The 20,189-nt window shown below is 36.6% G+C and overlaps 1 protein-coding gene across 1 annotated transcript in view; it reads left to right on the top strand.

The window, feature by feature from the left end:
• LOC103082541 (WD repeat-containing protein 70) overlaps positions 1-20,189 on the top strand; it is a gene marked incomplete at its 3' end in the record, with an annotated part of 119,583 nt that overhangs the window by 11,365 nt on the left and 88,029 nt on the right. The window contains exons 5-6 of the mRNA XM_007447918.1: positions 9,490-9,688; positions 13,145-13,150. Coding sequence (XP_007447980.1) covers positions 9,490-9,688; positions 13,145-13,150 — 205 coding nt within the window. The remainder of the gene's footprint in view (positions 1-9,489; positions 9,689-13,144; positions 13,151-20,189) is intronic.

Genomic DNA, 20,189 nt, shown 5'->3' with positions numbered 1-20,189 from the left:
TTAGGGACTTCCCTGGTGGTGCAGCGGTTAGGAATCCGCCTGCCAATGCAGCAACACGGGTTCGAGCCCTGATCTGGGAAGATCCCATATGCTGTGGAGCAACTAAGCCCGTGCTCCACAACTACTGAGCCTGGGCTCTAGAGCCCGCGAGCCACAACTACAGAAACCTGTGTGCCTAGAGCCCGTGCTCCATAACAAGAGAAGCCACCACGAGAAGCCGGTGCACCGCAACGAGTAGCCCCCGTTCGCCGCAACTAGAGAAACCCGTGTGCCTCAACAAAGACCCAATGCAGCCCAAAATAAATAAATAAAATTAAAAAAAAAGAAGAAAGAAAATATCTTGGACTACAACTTGTAGTAAAAAAAGATGTTCTTTTTTTAAAAATTTATTTTGGGCTGCGTTGGGTCTTTGTTGCTGCGTGTGGGCTTTCTCTAGTTGCGGCGAGCGGGGGCTACTCTTCGTTGCAGTGCGGGGGCTTCTCCTTGCAGTGGCTTCTCTTGTTGTGGAGTACGGGCTCTAGGCGCTTGGGCTGCAGTAGTTGTGGCACACGGGCTCTAGAGCGCAGGCTCAGTAGTTGTGGTGCATGGGCTTAGCTGCTCTGCAGTATGTGGGATCTTCCTGGACCAAGGCTCGAACCCGTGTCCCCTGCATTGGCAGACGGATTCTTAACCACTGTGCCACCAGGGAAGTTCCCCAAGATATTTTCTACTATATTAGTGTGCATCCAACAAGTTATTTCTTGTATTTAGCACCAGGATGAAAAAATTCCTCTCTTCCCTAAGTGCTTTTTCTTATTAGACACTTGGAACACCATTGCTCTTTTTGCCATGGCTCCTAGAAAGCTTTTCACTCAATTTATTGTTCTGTGATTGTCTCATTCCACAACTCCAGTTTAGGGAACAGTGATTTTGTGCTGGGAACGAGCCTCATATTCTGGGAAATGTTGGAACCATCTGGCTATAACTGAGTGCTTAGTTAGTTATCTTAAATATATTGCAACTTTTGCTTCTACTATTCAAAACATTAGTAAATTAGTGCCTCTAACATTTTTCATATTAAGGAAACACATGGAAACATCTAGAAATCAAGTAACTTTTACAAGGCCATTGAAGTCAATGACTGAATTGGTAATGGATTCAAACAAAACATTGGTGACTGACCTTTTGCCTATGCATTGTTTTTAAGAAAATATTTTAAGTTCACCTATGGGTGAGACAGAGTTCTATATTCTAAGAAGTAAAGACAGTTAAGACAGGTTCCTAGGACTTCCCTGGTGGCACAGTGGTTAAGAATCCGCCTGCAAATGCAGGGGACATGGGTTTGATCCCTGGTCCGGGAAGATCCCACGTGCCATGGAGCAACTAAGCTTGTGCGCCACAACTATTGAGCCTGTGCTCTAGAGCCCATGAGCCACAGCTGCTGAAGCATGTGTGCCCTAGAGTCCGTGCACTGCAACTGCTTAGCCCGCATGCTGCAACTACTGAAGCCCGTGCACCTAGAGCCCATGCTCCACAACAAGAGAAGCCACTTCAGTGAGAAGCCTGCGTACCACAACGAAGAGTAGACCCTGCTCGCCACAACTAGAGAAAGCCCGCATGCAGCAACGAAGACGCAACACAGCCAAAAATAAAAATAAATAAATAATGTTTTTAAAAAAGAAAAAAGACAGGTCCCTATTCATAAGGACATAACAGCCTAGGAATTCTTTATAGCTATGATTAGATAACTTCTTTCACTCCCATTTAGGTGTTTAATTTTACATTAGCTAGTGAAACTGGGTAGTTATCTGTTAGAAAGAAAAAAAGAGGATAAAGAGAGTAATTTTGTTCTAAGGAGCTCGTTTTTTCTTTTTAAAGACCTCCAGTTCTAACTAGAGATCAGCAAATAAACACTGTCAGATTTTAGTTTTCCCAGAGATATAAAGGAAGTGATAACTTCTTTTGCTGATTACCACAAGTACTGTGCATTGGCACTATATGAAGCAGTCTTTATTGGTCCTGAGAAGGGACGTGGTGTCCTTTTCCGTTGGGCGAAGAAACCCATAATTAAAGGTAATTCTCTTTTGAAGTTTTGTAAAACACATTTTTAATAAAAAATAGGAAAATTCACAGTCGTTAAGGACTTTTAAAGGCTCTTTTGCCAGTGGCTTTCAAAATGCTTAAGGTAGCTTAAAAATAATTCTCTCTCATATATTAGGAAAAAAGTAACAGTAAATTATACAGAGAAAAATGTTAAATTTTCCTCAGTGAAGCATCTTAAAGTTTAATTTTTGCATATTCTAATTGCCTTGAAGCTATGCACTTTTTCTTGTGATTTTGATATATCTCCTTTTGAATAAATCTGATTACTTCTCCATTTATTTGAATTTTGACCTCATATTTTATATGTATGTTAATAAACTTTTTAGATTTGATATTTTTTCTTATTCTCATTTTCCCATCTGTTTGATAATATTGTTTTAATGTATTTAAGATATCTCTTAGGCAATGAGTTTTCCTCACATAAGAGATTGTTATGCTATTTTCTTTTTTCTAGATTTAATAAAAGTTACCTTAAGAGTTTAAATGAGAAATTATTATGAAGTATTTAAGACTTTCAAAACGGTGATAAAGTACAATACCCACTAGACAAGAAGTAAACTTTTGCTGTTAGGAGTGATGACTTCTGAGAACTATCTTCAATTGCATCCCCTTCCCTTCTTGTCAGAAGTAACCAACCTTCTAAATTCGAATTTTTTCCATGTATCTCTTTGTAAGTTTATTGTGTATCTCTGTTTCCCTAAGACTTAAATAATATTGTTTTGCATATTTTAAAATCTTTCTCCCCAGTGTCTATTGTGGCACTTAGCATGTTATGCTGTAAACTATCATGTACTGTTTCTGTAGTGTGTTCTTTTATATGATTGTGGACACTGTAAGGTTAGGGATATTTTTCCCCTTAATTAGACAATATTTTTTTTTTTTTTTGCGGTACGCGGGCCTCTCACTGTTGTGGCCTCTCCCGTTGCGGAGCCCAGGCTCCAGACGCGCAGGCTCAGCGGCCATGGCTCATGGGCCCAGCTGCTCTGTGGCATGTGGGATCTTCCCGGACCGGGACACGAACCCGTGTCCCCTGCATTGGCAGGCGGACTCTCAACCACTGCGCCACCAGGGAAGCCCGACAAAAAATTTTTGTTATGAAGTTTGTCATACATATAAAACTTTAGATATCCTTCATTTAAAGTAAAGAGAACAATGAAACAAACACCCAGCATGTGAGACACTTGTAGAGCTTTATCAGTGCTTTGAAATCCTACTCCTTTGCTCCACAAGGGAAACCTTCCGTGTATTTATCTTTCCATCCTCTTTTTAATCATTTTATTATATGTGAGTGTATTCCCAAATACATGTTGTTTTGTATGATTTCTTATTTTATATAGATGTCATTAATGCTGTAATGAATGTATTTTTTCAATTTGCTTTTTTTATTCAACAAGGTTTTTCACATTCATGTTGACAAGTGAATCTATAGTTCATTTCATTTCATTCTAAGTTTTCCACTTAGAAATATACTACAGTTTATCCATTGTCTAGTCAATTTAGGTTGCTGTTTTTCTATACTATTATAAAATATGCTTTTAGAGATCTCCTTATAGCTATCCTCTGTTTTACTGTACAAAAGTTTCTTTAAAGTATATACCTAGTAGTTGACTTGCTAGGTCTTTGAGTAAGTACACGTTTATCTTTAGATTTGGCTCAGTTGTTTTCTAAAGAGTTTGTACCCACTTACTTTCCCCCCAGCAGAGTGTAAGAGTTCCCGTTGCTCCACATCCTCATCAACACTTGTTATTGTTAGACATTTTTATTTTTACCAGTCTGATTGTTGTGAGGTGGTATCCTTATAGTGTTCATTTGCATTTTGATGATTACCAGTGTGGTTGTACATCATCATTTCAAAAGTTTATTGGTCATATTTTTTCTTCTGAAGATACAGTAAGAACTATGTCTTCTGCAAGATTTTCTGTCAGGTTCCTTGTGTTCTCCCCTTAATTGGTGGTTTACTATTACTATTTTTTTGTTTTTCAATGGTATTTTTTTAAAAAATAAGTTTCAAATGTTAATATATTCTCATTTTAACCTTTTCTTTTGTGATGTGTGCCTTTTGTTTAAGAAATGAGTGCTTACTTTGAGGTCATAAAGATAACTTTCTATATTTTTATCTAAAGTTTTTAAGTTTTGTTTTCCATATTTAGGTCTTAAAGCAACATAGGATTAATTTTTTGTGGATAATGTAAACATGTTACTCATTTTTATTTTTTTGCTCCATATGAATAATCAATTTCCCCAGCCCCCTTTATTTTTAATTAAAAAAAATTTAGTAGAGTTTTTTTTAGAGCAGTTTTAGGTTCACAACAAAATTGAGCTGAAGGTACAGAGAGTTTTCCATGTATCACCTGGCCCAGTACATGCATAGCCTCCTCCATTATCAACAGCCCCCACCAGAGTGGTATATTTGTTACAGTTGGTGAACCTACACTGACACATCTTCATCACTCAGAATCCAGAGTTTACATGAGGGTTCACTCTTTGATGTTGTACCTTCTGTCAATTTGCACAAATTTGTAATGACGTTTATCCACCACTATGGTATCAATCAGAGTAGTTTCACTGCCTTCACCGTCCTCTGTGTTCCACCTCTTCATCCCTCCCTCCCCACAAACCCTTAGCAACCACTGATCTTTTAAATTTTTATCGAAGTAGGGTATACACATTACAAAGTCAAACATTATAAAGTCTCATTTTTCCCTGCTCATGATTCTTGCTTCCCAGAGGAAATGATTAAATTTTTTTTAGCAGTTTTTTTCTTCAGTTTACCTCTGTATTTCTAAATGTTTTCTTTTACTATGGTGTCTTGATTTTTTGAATTGGGGTAAAAATTTTTTTAACATAAGAATTTCCATTTTAAACGATTTAAAGTCTACAGTTTAGAGGCATTAGTAATGTTTATAATGTCGTACAGCCATCATCACTATCTATTTCCAAAAATTTTATCACTCCAAACAGAAACTTTAGCCATTAAGCAGTAATTCCCCATCTTTCATTGATGAACACTTGGGTTTCCATCTTTTGGGTATTGTGAGTGCAGTGAACACTGGCATACAAGTATCTGTTTGAGTCTTTGATTTTAATTCTTTTGGGTATATGCCTACGAGTGAAATTTCTGGGTCATATGGTAATTTTATGTTTAACTTTTTGAAAAACTGCCAAGCTGTTTTCCACTGTGGCTGCACCATTTTACATTCCCACCAGCAATGTGTGAGGGTTTCAATTTCTCCACGTTCTTGCCATCACTTGTTACTTTCCATTTTTTGTTTCGTTTTTATTATAGTCATCCCGGTAGGTGGGAAGTGGTATCTCCTTGTAGTTTTTTTTTTTTTTTAAATTATTTATTTTTGGCTGTGTCAGGTCTTGGTTGCTGCTTGCGAGACCTTTCGTTGCAGCATGCGGGCTTCTCTCTAGTTGTGCCATGTGGGCTCCAGAGCACATGGGCTCTGTAGTTGGGGCACGTGGGCTCTCTAGGTGTGATGCGTGGGCTTAGTTGTCCCGCTGCATGTGGGATCCTAGTTCCCCGACCAGGGATTGAACCCACGTCCCCTGCATTGGAAGACAGATTCTTAACCACTGGACCACCAAGGAAGTCCTTCCTTGCAGTTTTTATTTTCATTTCCCTAATGTCTAATGATGTTGAGCATTTTTTGATATGCTTATTGATCATTTGTATATCTTCTTTTGAGAAATGCATATTCAAGTCCTTTGCCCATTTTAAAATTGTGTTGTTTGTATTTCTGTTGTTAAGTTGTAGGAATTCCTTATACATTCTGGTTATTAACTCATCAGATATGTGATTTGCAAATATTTTATTCATTCTTTAGATTGTTTTTTTACTTTCTTAATATCCTTTGATGCATGAAAGCTTTTAATTTTGGTGAAGTCCAGCTTACCTATTTTTTCTTTTTGTTGATCATGTTTTTCATGTCATATCTAAGAAGCCATTGCCAAATTATAGGTCATGAAGATTTCTCCTGCTTTCTTCTAAAAAAACATAGCTTTGGCTCTTTTTGAATTACGGTTTTCTCAGGGTATATGCCCAGTAGTGGGATTGCTGGGTCATATGCTAGTTCTATTTTTTGTTTTTTTTTTTTGTTTGTTTTTTTGTGGTACGTGGACCTCTCACTGTTGTGGCCTCTCCCACTGCGGAGCACAGGCTCTGGACGCACAGGCTCAGCAGCCATGGCTCACGGGCCCAGCTGCTCTGCGGCATGTGGGATCTTCCCAGACCGGGGCACAAACCTGTGTCCCCTGCATCGGCAGGTGGACTCTCAACCACTGTGCCACCAGGGAAGCCCTTATTGATTCATTTTGAGTTCATTATGTATATGATGTGAGTTAGGGGTCCAACTTTTTTTGTTTTTGTTTTATTTTTGACCCATCTTGGTGATTCTTTTTTTTTTTAATAAATTTATGTATTTTATTAATTTTTGGTTGCATTGGGTCTTGCTGCGCACGGGCTTTCTCTAGTTGCGGCAAGCGGGGGCTGCTCTTCATTGCTGTGCATGGGCTTCTCATTGCGGTGGCTTCTAGTTGTGGAGCATGGGCTCTAGGCGGGTGGGCTGCAGTAGTTGTGGCGCGTGGGCTTCAGTAGTTGTGGCTTGCGGGCTCTAGAGCGCAGGCTCAGTAGTTGTGGAGCACGGGCTTAGTTGCTCCGCGGCATGTGGGATCTTCCCGGATCAGGGCTCAAACCTGTGTCCCCTGCATTGGCAGGCAGATTCTTAACTACTACACCACCAGGGAAGTCACATCTTGGTGATTCTAATGTGTAACGTAAGGTGTGATTCCAGAGTAGTTTTCTATTTTATTTTATGAATGTTCAGCATTCATTATATGGTGATCATTTTCTTCACTGTTTTTTTTTAAATGCACAGTTATTATATATAAATTACTTATTATGATAATTTGAATTCAGTTCTGGAATTGGTCTTCTGCTCTCTTGGCTGTATTTCATTTGGTCCTATATATTTTAACTATGTTTCATGTTAGATTTTCTCCTTTGTAGCATGTTGAGAGTCTGTTCCACAATGCATACAGATAATTTAAAAAATGTCTACAATGTTGTTAAAATTTGGTTTAGAGAAAGACAGTAATCTAAAACTACCCTTTTTATTGGCTTAAAGAAATATTATATGGGTGTAAGTTATCATTCAGAAATCAAGTACTGAGAAGAAATACGTCATTTATCCTATGAAAAATAGCTGTAGGATAGTAGAGAAATACTGATATACTCCAGATTTGTAAGGTAGGAATCATTTAGACATTTGCACTTCATTTTAAGAAAGTAGTACCAGAAACAATGAATTTTGCCTATGAATTTAATGAAATTGTACAACCGTACATCTTATTTAATGCCTAGCTAAAATCTCACTTAAAAAGTCAGGTGGAAAAAAATGTCAGCTGAGGAAAACGTTAGGATTGACTCAACTGTTTTCTCATTGAATACATATTGTTTCTCAGGCTCTGGTTCATATTTGGGTACCACATTGAATCAAGGCATATTTTAAACATGGAATGTATTGTTTTCAGTCAGGGACATTTTTGGACATAATTTCATGGACTTTGTTTTTCAGGATATTGAAAATATGTTAAAAATGGTTCATTTTTTTTGGCTTGTGCACATTAGCAGCAAAAAGCCAGAAGCAGAATTAGAAGCTGATACATTCTATCAAGTTTCATGTGGATATTAGGCCTGCATAATCAGCCATGAAATCTATATGGATCTGTTTAGTTCTCAGTTCAATGATTATTTTTGAACTAGTTAACTGGGTTAAAGCATGGGTGCTAAGGGTTAACATTTCAATTTAGAGCTCTCTGTGGCTTTAGTTTTGCATTAAGGAAGTCTGTGACTTGTAACCAGTACAGTCAGAAATTTGTGATCTGATCACAAGAGAGAAAATTTGGGAGCATGAATAGTTTAATACAAATTTATTCAGTCATTCAAGTATTTATTGAACATCTTCTGTGGGTTAGGCACTGCTTTAGAAATTGGGGATACAGCATTTAGCAAGTCAGATGAGATCTCAGCTCATATTGCTGTGGGGACATTTGAGGGGATGGATAACAGATTACAAACAACTAAATAACTAATCAAACAGTGTAATTTAGCAATGTACATAATAAAGGTCATCAAAGGTAATGGTGACTGATGGGGGTGTGTTTGAAAGTTTAGAAAGGGGTGTGTATCTGAAGGCCTCTTTGAGGAGGTGACATTTGAGGAGAACTGAATGATGAGAAAGAGGCCATGTAACAAGTGTTTTAGCAGAGGGAACTGCAAGTGCAAAGGTTCTCAGGCTGAACCAAGCTTCAGGTGTTCAGTTATGAAGAAGGCCTGTGGGGCTGGAGCACCTTGAGCTTAACTGTTGAAAAAAAGAGAAATTCTCTTTATGGAGGTTTGCTAGCTCCTGTCTTTGTATAAGGATAACATGTATGTGAGTATGTATTCCTTTTAAAATTGAACCTAGATGAAAATAAAAAGAAGAATCCCATTTTTTTTCTTCAGTAGATATTGACCGCCTATGTCAGGCATCATGTAGGTGCTAGAGCCACAGCAATGAACACAACAGACAAATTTCTGCTTTCATTGAGCTTATATTCTAGAGATGCTTCATTAGAAGGCAGTGACACTTTGAATCCTAGAAAATATTTGATCGATTAATTGATAGGAATGCAATTCTCGACCTTTTGGGATGGGGTGGGAGGTAGAGGGATGGTGGATGGTGGTGGCTTCGGAATGTATAGAGGTGTTTGATATAGACTTTAATGAGAGTGTGTAATAGTCCTCAGGTGTGTTGGGTAGAAAAACAGTTGAGAATCAATATGATACTCCCTAGGGTAAGGTATCTTTACAATCCAGGAAAGCTATCAATACGTTTAACATTTTAGCAACTCAGCAAACTCGGATTAGCACTGAGAAATAATTTGTATTTCAGAAAATATATTGAAACATTTTGACAGTAATATAAACTTTCTTACATGACTGACTTTATTTACTCCTGTGGCAAACAGTGATCGTATTCACATATAGTGAATAGAAACATTGGTTATCTCAGTAGTTTTCTTTCTTATGGTGTAGTATCTAGTAGTTTTTCTTCCACATTCCATTTGTTCTGCTGGCTCTTTATGAATGAGGATTATCTAATGGGCCTCTAACATGTAATTGCTCTGAGCTTTTGTCTCTGACTTTATATTTAGGTAAGATAGATAAAAGAAGTTTTTTACTTTCTTTAGGTGAAATAATATTTGAGTCACACATTCAATGTTTGAATTACAAATTTAAAAGCATTAAAAAAAACTCAGTTGTTAAAAGGAGAGTCAGGGTTTCCTGAGAAATCAGTATTATCTCCAGAGTACGTTCTTTGTTTCAGCAAAGGCAATGAGTTTCTGTTTCTGTATTTTCAGGGATACAAGCAGCAGTGAAAGTGAAGCGAGTTCTGAATCGTCTGATGATGAGTTAATTGGCCCCCCTTTACCCCTTAAAATGGCGGAAGAACCAGTTAATCATATGGAGGAAGATATCCTTGGTCCTTTACCTCCACCTCTTGGTGAAGATGTGGAAGAAGATGATGATGATGAAGATGATGATTCAGAAGAGGAGGAAGTAAGTATTTCAGTAGTAATTTAAGAATTCAGTGGAGTAGTGTCTTTTAGAGTAGTGTAGAGATCAGTTCCCTGCTAGACAGTTATTCATGAATGAGATCAAATTAAAAAAAAAATCTGAGTTTACTACTGACAGCCCCTTGTTGAAAAAACTCTAAAGAATGTATTTCAGGAATAAAGAAGTAGAACTCAAAAATAATAAATGGACAGTAGGAAGCAATGTGTTAAAAAGTTAATAAACATTTTGTTAAGTTTATGTAGCATTGAGTGAGATGTTCATGATGAATCTGGGAAGATTTAAAAATAAAGTGGATCTAATATTATTTTGAACAATAATGTGGAAGATAGGAGAGTGGAATCAGTTCAGTCATTTTGAAGTCATATTATTTGGGCGGAGGCTAGAGATGTTAGTTAATTTTAGATTAGCTTAAGTCAAGTTGCAAGTTACAATTTTAAGAGTAAATGCCCAAAAAATAGAAATTGTGTAACCTCCAAAATAGTAAAAGGAAAAACACATAAAGAAAACCATTGATGTACTTTGTATTTTTGATACCTAGAATGGATCATTTTTTAATACCACCTTTCTCTATGTGACAGATTATATTCAGTAATAATTATGAGTTGAAACAAATAATAATGGTCAGAAGAGAAACTGACAGCCTTTGCAGATCTGTCAGTGACTTCATCAAAATGGGCATTCTTTGCTTATTTGTGTTTACTACACAGTATACCAAATTGGTCACTCTATGTCTATTCATAGTTTATTAAAGAAAGCTTTTCATGCACACATGTGTATGTGTGTGTATGTAAAATTAGGAAAAGAGGAACTTAAGGATAAATCAGGCAGTTTCATTAAAAATTTTGTTTTACAATAAATTTCTGAAACTGCAGTGTTGACCATATCATTTTTCTTTTGATGTCAGTCCTAGTGGCTTTTAAATATCTCTGTTCTTAAAACACTTTCACTAAAATCTCTTCTTCCAGAAAATCCATCATTTTCTAATATATTTGGTAAAAACTTCTAAAGTTTCTTCTGTAAAAATCAGAGAAAATGGCTAAATAATGGCATATGTTGTCATTAAATGATCCATTGCTTTAGAATGTTTTTGATGAAAGCAACTGAGGTGTTTAAACATTCCCATTTGGAATTTTTCTGCCGACCTAGTCTACCGTCTTTTGTCTTTTCCTCCTGGCATTGAAAGTATAGCAGAATGGAAGACTCTTTTTGTTTCTTTGACTTTATAATCATTGTTTATTTTGAACCTACTGTTTAAATGCAAGAACATGAAGTACACCAGGGATTGGAGATATGAAACCACCCTTGAAGTAAGCTTGAATGATTCTGAACCATTAAAAATATTATCTGGGGGCTTCCCTGGTGGCGCAGTGGTTGAGAGTCCGCCTGCCAATGCAGGGGACATGGGTTCGTGCCCTGGTCCGGGAAGATCCCACATGCCGCGGAGCGGCTGGGCCCGTGAGCCACGGCCGCTGAGCCGGCACGTCCGGAGCCTGTGCTCCACAATGGGAGAGGCCATGACAGTGAGAGGCCCGCGTACCGCAAAAAAAAAAAAAAATCTGAACATGTGTGTAGCTGAGTACATTTGTGCATGTATGTGGTACAGATAGTATAACTGGAAGTGCACCAAACTAACTTCATGTAGAATGCAATGTTTATTAAAAGATAAGTAATAAAAATATGCTAATTTGAAGCTTACATATGTGTTATCAAAACTCAGCATTAATCATAGCAAAAAACAAAAAACCAAATTTCTAAACTGACAGTTTTAGAATTGCCAGCACCTGGTGATAATAAAAATTAAAAAAAATTTATTTTATTAATAAAAAAATGTTTAGTTGATTTTATTTTATTTTTTAATTCTGTAAAGAAAATGTACCCCCTTATTGGTCTGTAATACTACCACCGAAATGCTCTTGATATGCCATTGAAGAAAGCGCAGTCATTCCAAAAAAAGACAGGAAAGGGGAAAAAAGAAGTAGATGAAAATCTTGGTAAATAGAGATCACAAAATAAGATGGTAAGCATGAATACAAATACAGTTGACCCTTGAACATTGCAGGAATTAGGGGCACCGACTCTCTGAGCAGTCAAAAATCCGAGTATAATTTACAGTCAGCCCTCCATTTATACGGTTCCTCCACATCTGAGGCTCCACATCCTCAGATTCAACCAACTGTGGATCATGTAGTACTGTAGTATTTACTACTAAAAAAAAATCTGCTTGTAAGTGGACCTCTGCAGTTCAAAGTCATGTTGTTCAAAGGTCAGCTGTATATCATTATTCACAATAGATGTAAATGGCTAAACTTGCCACTTAAAAGACAAAACTTCTCAGATTGGATTAAAAAATTCAGGCATATTCTGCTTATGAATGATACATCTAAAATGTAATGACATAGAAAGGTTGAAAGAAAAAGGAATAAAGGAGACTATAGCAGGAAAATACTAACTGAAAGATAACTGATTAGTATTATAAAATTAATGTAAAGATAAAATGAGTGTCATTAGCTAATGGTAAAAGAAACAATTTATTCTCCAGGGAAATTTGATAGTCCTTAACCTGTGTGCATTTTAACACAATATAATCAAAGCAAAAATTGACAGAATTATAAGGAGAAATGGACAGACCTACAGTGATAATGGAAGATTGTTCAGAAACAATTCAGGAATTGTTAAGATGGCAATTAGTAAGAGTATAGATTTTAGCAATACAAATGCACAAGTTTTATCTATTGAACATATATAGAACCTTCATCCAACATTTTCTTTTCAAGCATACATGGGTAATCAGAAACAACAGCAACCACACATCTAGGCCACAGTGTGTGATGGACAAGGAAAAGATGTGTTTAATTATTTTGGGTAGTTCATAGAGTAGGTAATATTTAGGTTGAACTAATATATGTGAGAATGACTTATGTTTGTTTGTTATGAATGTTTGTTTGCCCCCCAAATTCATATGTTGAAGTCCTAACCTTCAATGTGACTGTATTTGGAGATGAGCCTCTTTGGAAATAATCAAGGTTAAGTTAGGTCATAAGGGTGGGTCCTGATCCAAATAGGATTAGCCTCCTTATAAGAAGAGAGATACTAGAGAGCTAGGTCTGCACATAACAGCAAGAAGCTGGCTGTTTATAAGCCAGGAAGAAAGTCTGCAACAGAAACCAAATTTGCTGGCACTTGGTCATGGATTTCTAGCCTCCAAAACTGTGAGAAAAGAAATTTTTAATCTTTAAGCCACCCAATCTGTGGTCTTTTGTCTGAGCTGATGAATGCAGGTTTGCAATGCTGGCAAGGTACCAGGGAAGAGAGAATAGAAGTATGAAGGGTGTTGTGAGGAGAAAAAAAGTTGCTATAGTGAGGACCTAAATGTGTGCAAGTACATGATAGTGTGGTGAAATGTCATGTGATTAGTGCATGGCTGTTTTTTCTTACTAGGGGGAAGTGGAAAGATGAGGCTGATGAGATCAGATCCAGAGAAGAAATACATTAATCCCCCCTTATCCAGGGGGATATGTTTCAATACCCCAGTAGATGCCTGAAACTGGATGGTACCAACCTTTACATATACACTATGTTTTTCTATACATATATACCTGTGATAAAGTTTAATTTATAAATTAGGCACAGTAAGAGATTAACAATAGTAACTTATAATAGAACAATTATAATGATGTACTGTAGTAAAAGTTACTGGCATACCTTGGAGGTATTGCTGGTTGGGTTCTAGACCACCACAATGAAGCAAATGCTGAAATAAAGCAAGTCACATGAATTTTTTGGCTTCCCAGTGCATATAAAAGTTATGTTTACACTATTCTATACTCTATTAAGTGTGCAATATAGCATTATATCTAAAAGAAAACAATGTACATACCTTAATTTAAAAATATGTTATTGCTAAAAAATGTTAACCATCATCTGAGCCTTCAGCGAGTTGTAATCATTTTGCTGGTGGAGGGTTTGAAATATTGTGAGATTTACCAGAATGTGACACAGAGACATGAAGTGAGCAAATGCATTGGAAAAACTGTGCCAATAGACTTGCTCCAAGCAGTGTTGCCACAAACCTTCAATTTGTAAAAAACGCAGTAAAGAGCAGTAAAACAAGGTATGCCTGAATGTGAATGCGGTCTTTCCCTCTCTCTCAAAATATATTATTGGACAGGTATAATGCCTTTTCGATCTTAATTAAGCATTTATCATGCACTGTGGTCATAACTTTTGCAGTTTGAGGTGTGACAGCAAAACTAGCATGAATTTCTTTTGCTTCTTCATGATTTCACAGATAGGAGATTTGTGCTTACTGTAGATCCTAGCAACCTCTGCATACCATTTTTTTCCTTTCCATATCAAGTTGAGAACTTTTCAACTTTTCACTTAAAGGAAGCACTTTATAGCTTCTTTTTGGCATTTTCAAATTGCCAGCATCACTCTTGTGCTTTGGGGCCGTTATTAAGTAAAATAAGAATTACTTGAACACAAACACTGTGATATCTTGACAGATGACTACTAAGTGACTGCTGGGCAGGATACACTATACAAAGGGATGCTTTACTTGTTGGGCGGGAAGGAACAGGTTAGCTTGAGATTCTGTCACGTTACTCAGAAAGGCACACAATTTAAAACTTACGAATTATTTGTTTCTGGAACTTTTGATTTAATATTTTCATACCAAGGGTAACTGAAACTGCAGAAAGCAAAAACCAGGCATAAGAGGGGATGCCTGTACTTTGTGGAGGAGGTGGAATTTGAATGAGCCTTGTAGAGGGTAACATTTTGATGGGTGAGGTGAGTGGAGGTATCTAGGAAGAGTGAATGGCCGGAACAAAGGCACAGTGTACAAGATTAGATTTGGGAAGATGGGAAAATCAACTTCTCTAGAATAGAGGGTTAATGAAGATTGGACCTTTGACTTGGAGCTGATAGGTGAGTAAACCCAAAGTGCAGCTATGCAGAGAAGGAAAAACATGCGTGGGTGTGGGGCTCAGAGGTCCATTTGAAATCTTACCATAGCTGTAATTAAAGTGTATCAGGAGACTGAATGACAGCTTTCTGTTTTTTTATAAGATTATGTGCTGGTTCTTTTTGGAAGTAAAACATTAAGTCTTTTTATGGTGTGCCTTTCCTCTTGTAAACATAGTAAACAGAAAATGCTAAACAACATGCAGGTCATAACAAGTCTGTTGGTGATTTGTGCCAGTAACAGCTTCAGTTTTAAAGTATGCACTAATTGATAATGCAATACTTATTACCATTGTTAATGGATTAACTCTGAAACTTTAGATTGGAGATAAAACAAGAGTGGGAGATTCCTTATTTCCTTTCCATTTCTCCGTCTATTTTTCTTTCCAACATATATCACAACCAGCATTTTCAAGACTAGGGCAGAGGTGATGGATGAAGCAGATAGCTTGGAAATTTGGAAACATTGTGAATGTGGCTTTGCAGTAGCCTTCCTAGATTCAGGTAAATTATATTGGCCTTGAATGAAGGCCTTCGATTTTCAGACTTTGTGGTTTGATACTAGATGAGTGGCAATGTCAGTCTGTTTTTTAAGTTCTGAGTGAGAACAAACTTTTCTACTTTATTTGATAAGTGGGATATTGGCAGCCTTCTAGATCAAACAGTAGTAGAATTAGGGATCATAGGCAAAGGAAATCTGTTGATTACTGTCTTGAATATGAATGTTATTGTGGAAAATAGACAAAGTAGCATGATTCATTTTATTTGCATTGCAGTGTTGGGCCTGTGTTTCAACGCTGAGTTTCAAATGTTTCTGGCCTTTGAAAGTTTTGTTTTTGTGGTTGGTTGGACTTAGGGCCGAGTAATTCTTTGCTTGTTGATTCAGAAACTTAATTTAGTTCCTTCAGGAAATCAGTTTGAGGTAATGCTAAGCAAAATTATAAGAGATTGTTTTATATATCAGAATGCTAGTTATATTTTTACAATTTGGGATATGTCAGAATTGTCCCGTCTACTTATTAAGGCTTAACCATTCTGTAGGTGCCCTTGATTTCCTTTCCTTTTTTCTCTCATACTTGGCTTCATCACCATCAACCTTTTGTATTTTTTGTTTCCTTTTGTTTTAGCCTGTTTCTTTCTACTTGCTCTTGGCTCTAAGCTTGCAAACATACTGAAATCTTCCTTTAAGTCAGTTTCCCCTCCACCCTACTGTCCAATTTCCTCTTTTTCTTTATCAGCTAATGTCTCGAAAGCAGTATTTATATTTGCCACCTCTCTTTCGTCACTACACCAGTTTCTCCTTAGATCTTTGTTGTCAGCTTCTGCTCTTACCATTTCATAGAGATCCCCAGTGACAAAATCCATATATCCAAAGACCCTTTCTCAGTTCTCATTTTGTACCTACCTCTGCATTATTGGACAATGTTGAATTGTTCTTCCTTGAAACTCTTCCCTTGCCATTTCTCTATACTATTGGCTTGCTGCCTATCTCTTGGACTGTTTTTTCAACAGATATTTACTGAGCACATCTTATGAGTCAGGTACTTTGCAGGTGTTAGGGATACAGCAGAAAATAATGCAGACAAATCCATGCTCTGGTGGTGCTTACATTTCCGCTAGAGCCTCTTTTACTACTTCATATTTCCTTACATTTCTCCAACCATAAGCATTCCCTGAGGGTATGTCCTGTGTACCTTAACATTTCATATTTGGCCTGGGTGGAGTTTCTTACATCTTCCTGTACTCATGACTCCTATTCACTCAGAGCAACTGGAGGTATTACCTCATTTCATTTGAACTTCAGATTCAGCTTTCTAACCACCATGAAACATGTCCATATTTAAGCCCCCACAATATTCTAAATTCAGCATTTAAGATAAAACTCAGGCATTTGCCTTCCCACTTGAACTTTTGCTGTAGTCACTTAGCTTATCTCTTTGCCTCTAGGATCTTCAGTCCCTTTTCCTCACTGCTGCAAGATTAAACTATTGATAACACAAGTCATATTGCAAGTAATGGTACTCATTCCCTAGATGAGGGAAAATAAACTACCACAGCAAGTGAGTTTGACTCATGGGGATTCCTGAATAGAATCTGATTTTTATTTGCTGCTCAGAAACTTGCAAAGCACTGCGACGTTTTAGAGAGACATTCTACTTGGTAGGAAAGCAGCCAAATTTACATACTTGAGTGGCCAGATATTTCAGCAAGTATTATTGAAATTAATGGACAAATATTTTTAATAACCTAGTGATTCTTCATCTGAACGTGAGAATCATCTTTGGTACAATTAAAAAACATGTATTTGTAGGTTCTGTAATCCAGAGATCAATTAAGTAGGACTAGGGTGAACCTGCCTCAACTCCTGCAATCTTGTGTTGTAACAAAAGGCTTCATAGGTTATTTTGATGCACCTCTTCCCAAACCACTTGTGACTGCTCACTTAAATAGTCACAGTTGGGGTCATAGGTTAACTAAGGGTACCTTCATAGGTTATTATCTGTATCATGCCTCATGGATGCTTAAGGACATGGGCTATTGCTTACAGAATAATGTTTCCTAAAAACAAGGATATGGAATTGCTGCCCTGTTTCTCTGTGCTAATGAAGCCACTTTGAAGTTTTCATATAAAACATATAAGAATATTCTTTCTCCCAGATAGCTTAGAAGTAATACTTATTTTGATTTTGATTTTTTGAAAAATGTTTCTTTTATGATATGTGAAGGTTGATGTCTCTGAAAAGCATTAGTGTTTAATTGCTTCTGAAGATGACATGGGAGAGATGGTAAGTTCCTGGCCTTTTGAATCTCTCTCATTTTTATGTCTTTTTATGCCTATCTTGAATTATACCCTATTAAATTATAATTGTCAAACTTTGTGAAGGGCTATGAAGAGGTAGGTATTCTAGGAGTTGAGCCAATAGCTCTGTCAGTTATTGAGACTATATTACTAAATATCAGGAGCCTTAAAAATGTTCATTTCCTTTAAACTTAGTAATATCACTTCTAGGATTCTAGACTCAGGAAATTTGGAAAAAACTTTATGTACATAGATGTTTATCACCGTACTGCATATAGTAGTGGTTTTCAGAATGTGTTCTGTGGAATGCTGTTGGGAGGCAGTTGTGGTGGGTTGGGTCCCTCCCCTACACTCAACAAGGTCAGCTCTGTTTCATGTTGGTCTTGCTCAGAACTTTCTCTTGACAGTTTCCATGTCTAAAAAAGTTTGAAAATAACTGACATATTTAAAATATTAGAATAATTAGAAATAATGTAAATAAATATCTACTGGAGAAGGACCAGTAAATTGTTATGTAGTCATATAAAAGCATTATGTAGTCATTAGACATGTTTAATAAGAGTTTTCAATAGCAATAGGAAAGGACATAAAACTGTATAGACAGTATAATTTCAAAACTTTAAATATTGTGTCTGTACAGAAAAAAGCCCTCCCATTGCTTGCTTCTGTATTATGGGAGTGAGGATAATGCTTATTTCTGCCCTATACGTTTCTATTCTTTTCCAGTTTCCATATTGATCATAAACTGTGCCTGTCATTAGAAACAAGTGATGGGAGTACAAACAGCAGTCCTCTGTTACAAGGCAGTTATGATCTTAATTCAAAAATCTAGGACAGACATAGGAAAAAACCCAAACAGAACAGTATTGAATATAAAATGTCTTAAATACTGGTGAGTACACTTACTTTTTTGTGTTTTACCTTGTTCCAAAAAGGATTTAATGAAGTGAAATGCTATAAGAAAGCATAAGTTAGGAAGAATGAATGAAAAAAGGAAAAACAAGGTGCATAAATAAAGTTAGTATAAAACACACAGGAAACAAAGTTCTATATTTGCTATGGGTAAGCCACAAAACCTCGTCACCATTATTGATTCCTTTCTTTCCTTCTTACCCTATATCCAATCTCTAATTCATTAACTAGTCTTACTAGCTCTGTCTTCAAAGTTTATACCAGATCTCTCCATTTCTGTCTCCATTACTACCACCTTAGTCTAATCTGATATCACTTGAACATCAGTAGCCATGTAAGTCATCTATCAGCTTCTGCTGTTGACTGGACCACTATGATTGTAATCCAGGCAATAAAAAGAGACAAAATACAGATATAGGGAGGCAATATAAAATAGTGATTAAGGAAATGGACTTTGAAGACAGATGGATCTCTTTCACTTTCAAGCTGTGTGACTTTGGGCATTACTCAACCTCTCTGTGTCTTTCTTTCCTCCTCTGTAAAATAGGGCTAATAAAACACCTAACTCGAGTTGTGTGGATGATTGAATAAGTGAATGAATATATATAGAACCCTTAGAACGGTGCCTGATATTTATCATTACAATCATCTATTTTAATGTATAACAAAAAGAGAATTAAAAAAATTAACATGATTCCTAATAAAAACATTTGAAAATGAAATTAAAAGGGAACTTTAATATTGTATTAAATGATTCATTCATGCTTCATACCACCAGTCAGTGTTAAACATAATTAAGGAGCACTAGAGGTATTCCCTTTAAAATCAGAAATAAAAGATGGTAGTTGTCACATTATTATATTATTCTAGACATTTTTGCTAATTAAACAAACTGAAATAATCAAGAGTATTAAAAGAAGTGAGAATATTGTTGTATTTGATACGGCTTTACCAAACAACAAAAAGGGACTAATCAAAACAGATTAATAAGGGACTTCCCTGGTGGTCCAGTGGTTAAGACTTCACCTTCCAATGCAGTGGGCGCGGGTTCGATCCCTGGTTGGGGAGCTAAGATCCCACATGCCTTGCAGCCAAAAAACCAAAACGTAAAACAGAAGCAATATTCTAACAAATTCAATAAAGACTATAAAAAAAAAAACAGGTTAATAGTGTCTAGTTTAAAGGGTTAAAATTGAAAAAGAGGTACCTGTTTTACAACAGGAGCAACAAAAATTAGAAGTAAGCTTAGTGAGAGATGCATCTGAATGTAAATATAATATAAACACTATAAAGCTTTTCAGTACAAAAAAGAAGTGAGAACCACTAAATAATCAGTAAATATTAAATTTTTTCCCACAGAGGTTAAATAATTGGCCCAATTTATTCATTTACTCACTTATCTCACTATTCAGTGGTAGAGTTTCTGTTCAAACCCAGGCTGTCTGTGCTTTTAACATTACTGTGCTGCCTCCCATACTTGGAAGCCAGTGGCACTGAGCTTTGAGTCTTTGTTAGGTGGTGAACCTATATATCAGTTAGTACATATTGATTTGGCTGCTGGTGACAGAAAATGGAAAATAACAGTGACTTAAACAGAGAGAAGTGTTTTTTTTTCTTCTGTCTTACATAAATGAAATAAAGAATTAACTAGACCAGGGCTAGTTTGCAGGTCCAGGATATCACAGATCTAAGCTCCAGGATATCACAGATCTAAGATCTTCTGTCTTTTTGTTCTTCCATCATCAATGTGTGGGCTTCAACATGGACGCTTTACCTGTAGACATTATTTTTGCAGTTGTCAGCAGG

This window comes from Lipotes vexillifer, unplaced genomic scaffold (genome assembly GCF_000442215.2).
Source record: "Lipotes vexillifer unplaced genomic scaffold, Lipotes_vexillifer_v1.1 scaffold1706, whole genome shotgun sequence".
Classification (NCBI taxonomy): domain Eukaryota; kingdom Metazoa; phylum Chordata; class Mammalia; order Artiodactyla; family Lipotidae; genus Lipotes; species Lipotes vexillifer.
This window is presented reverse-complemented; position numbering and strand designations above follow the sequence as displayed.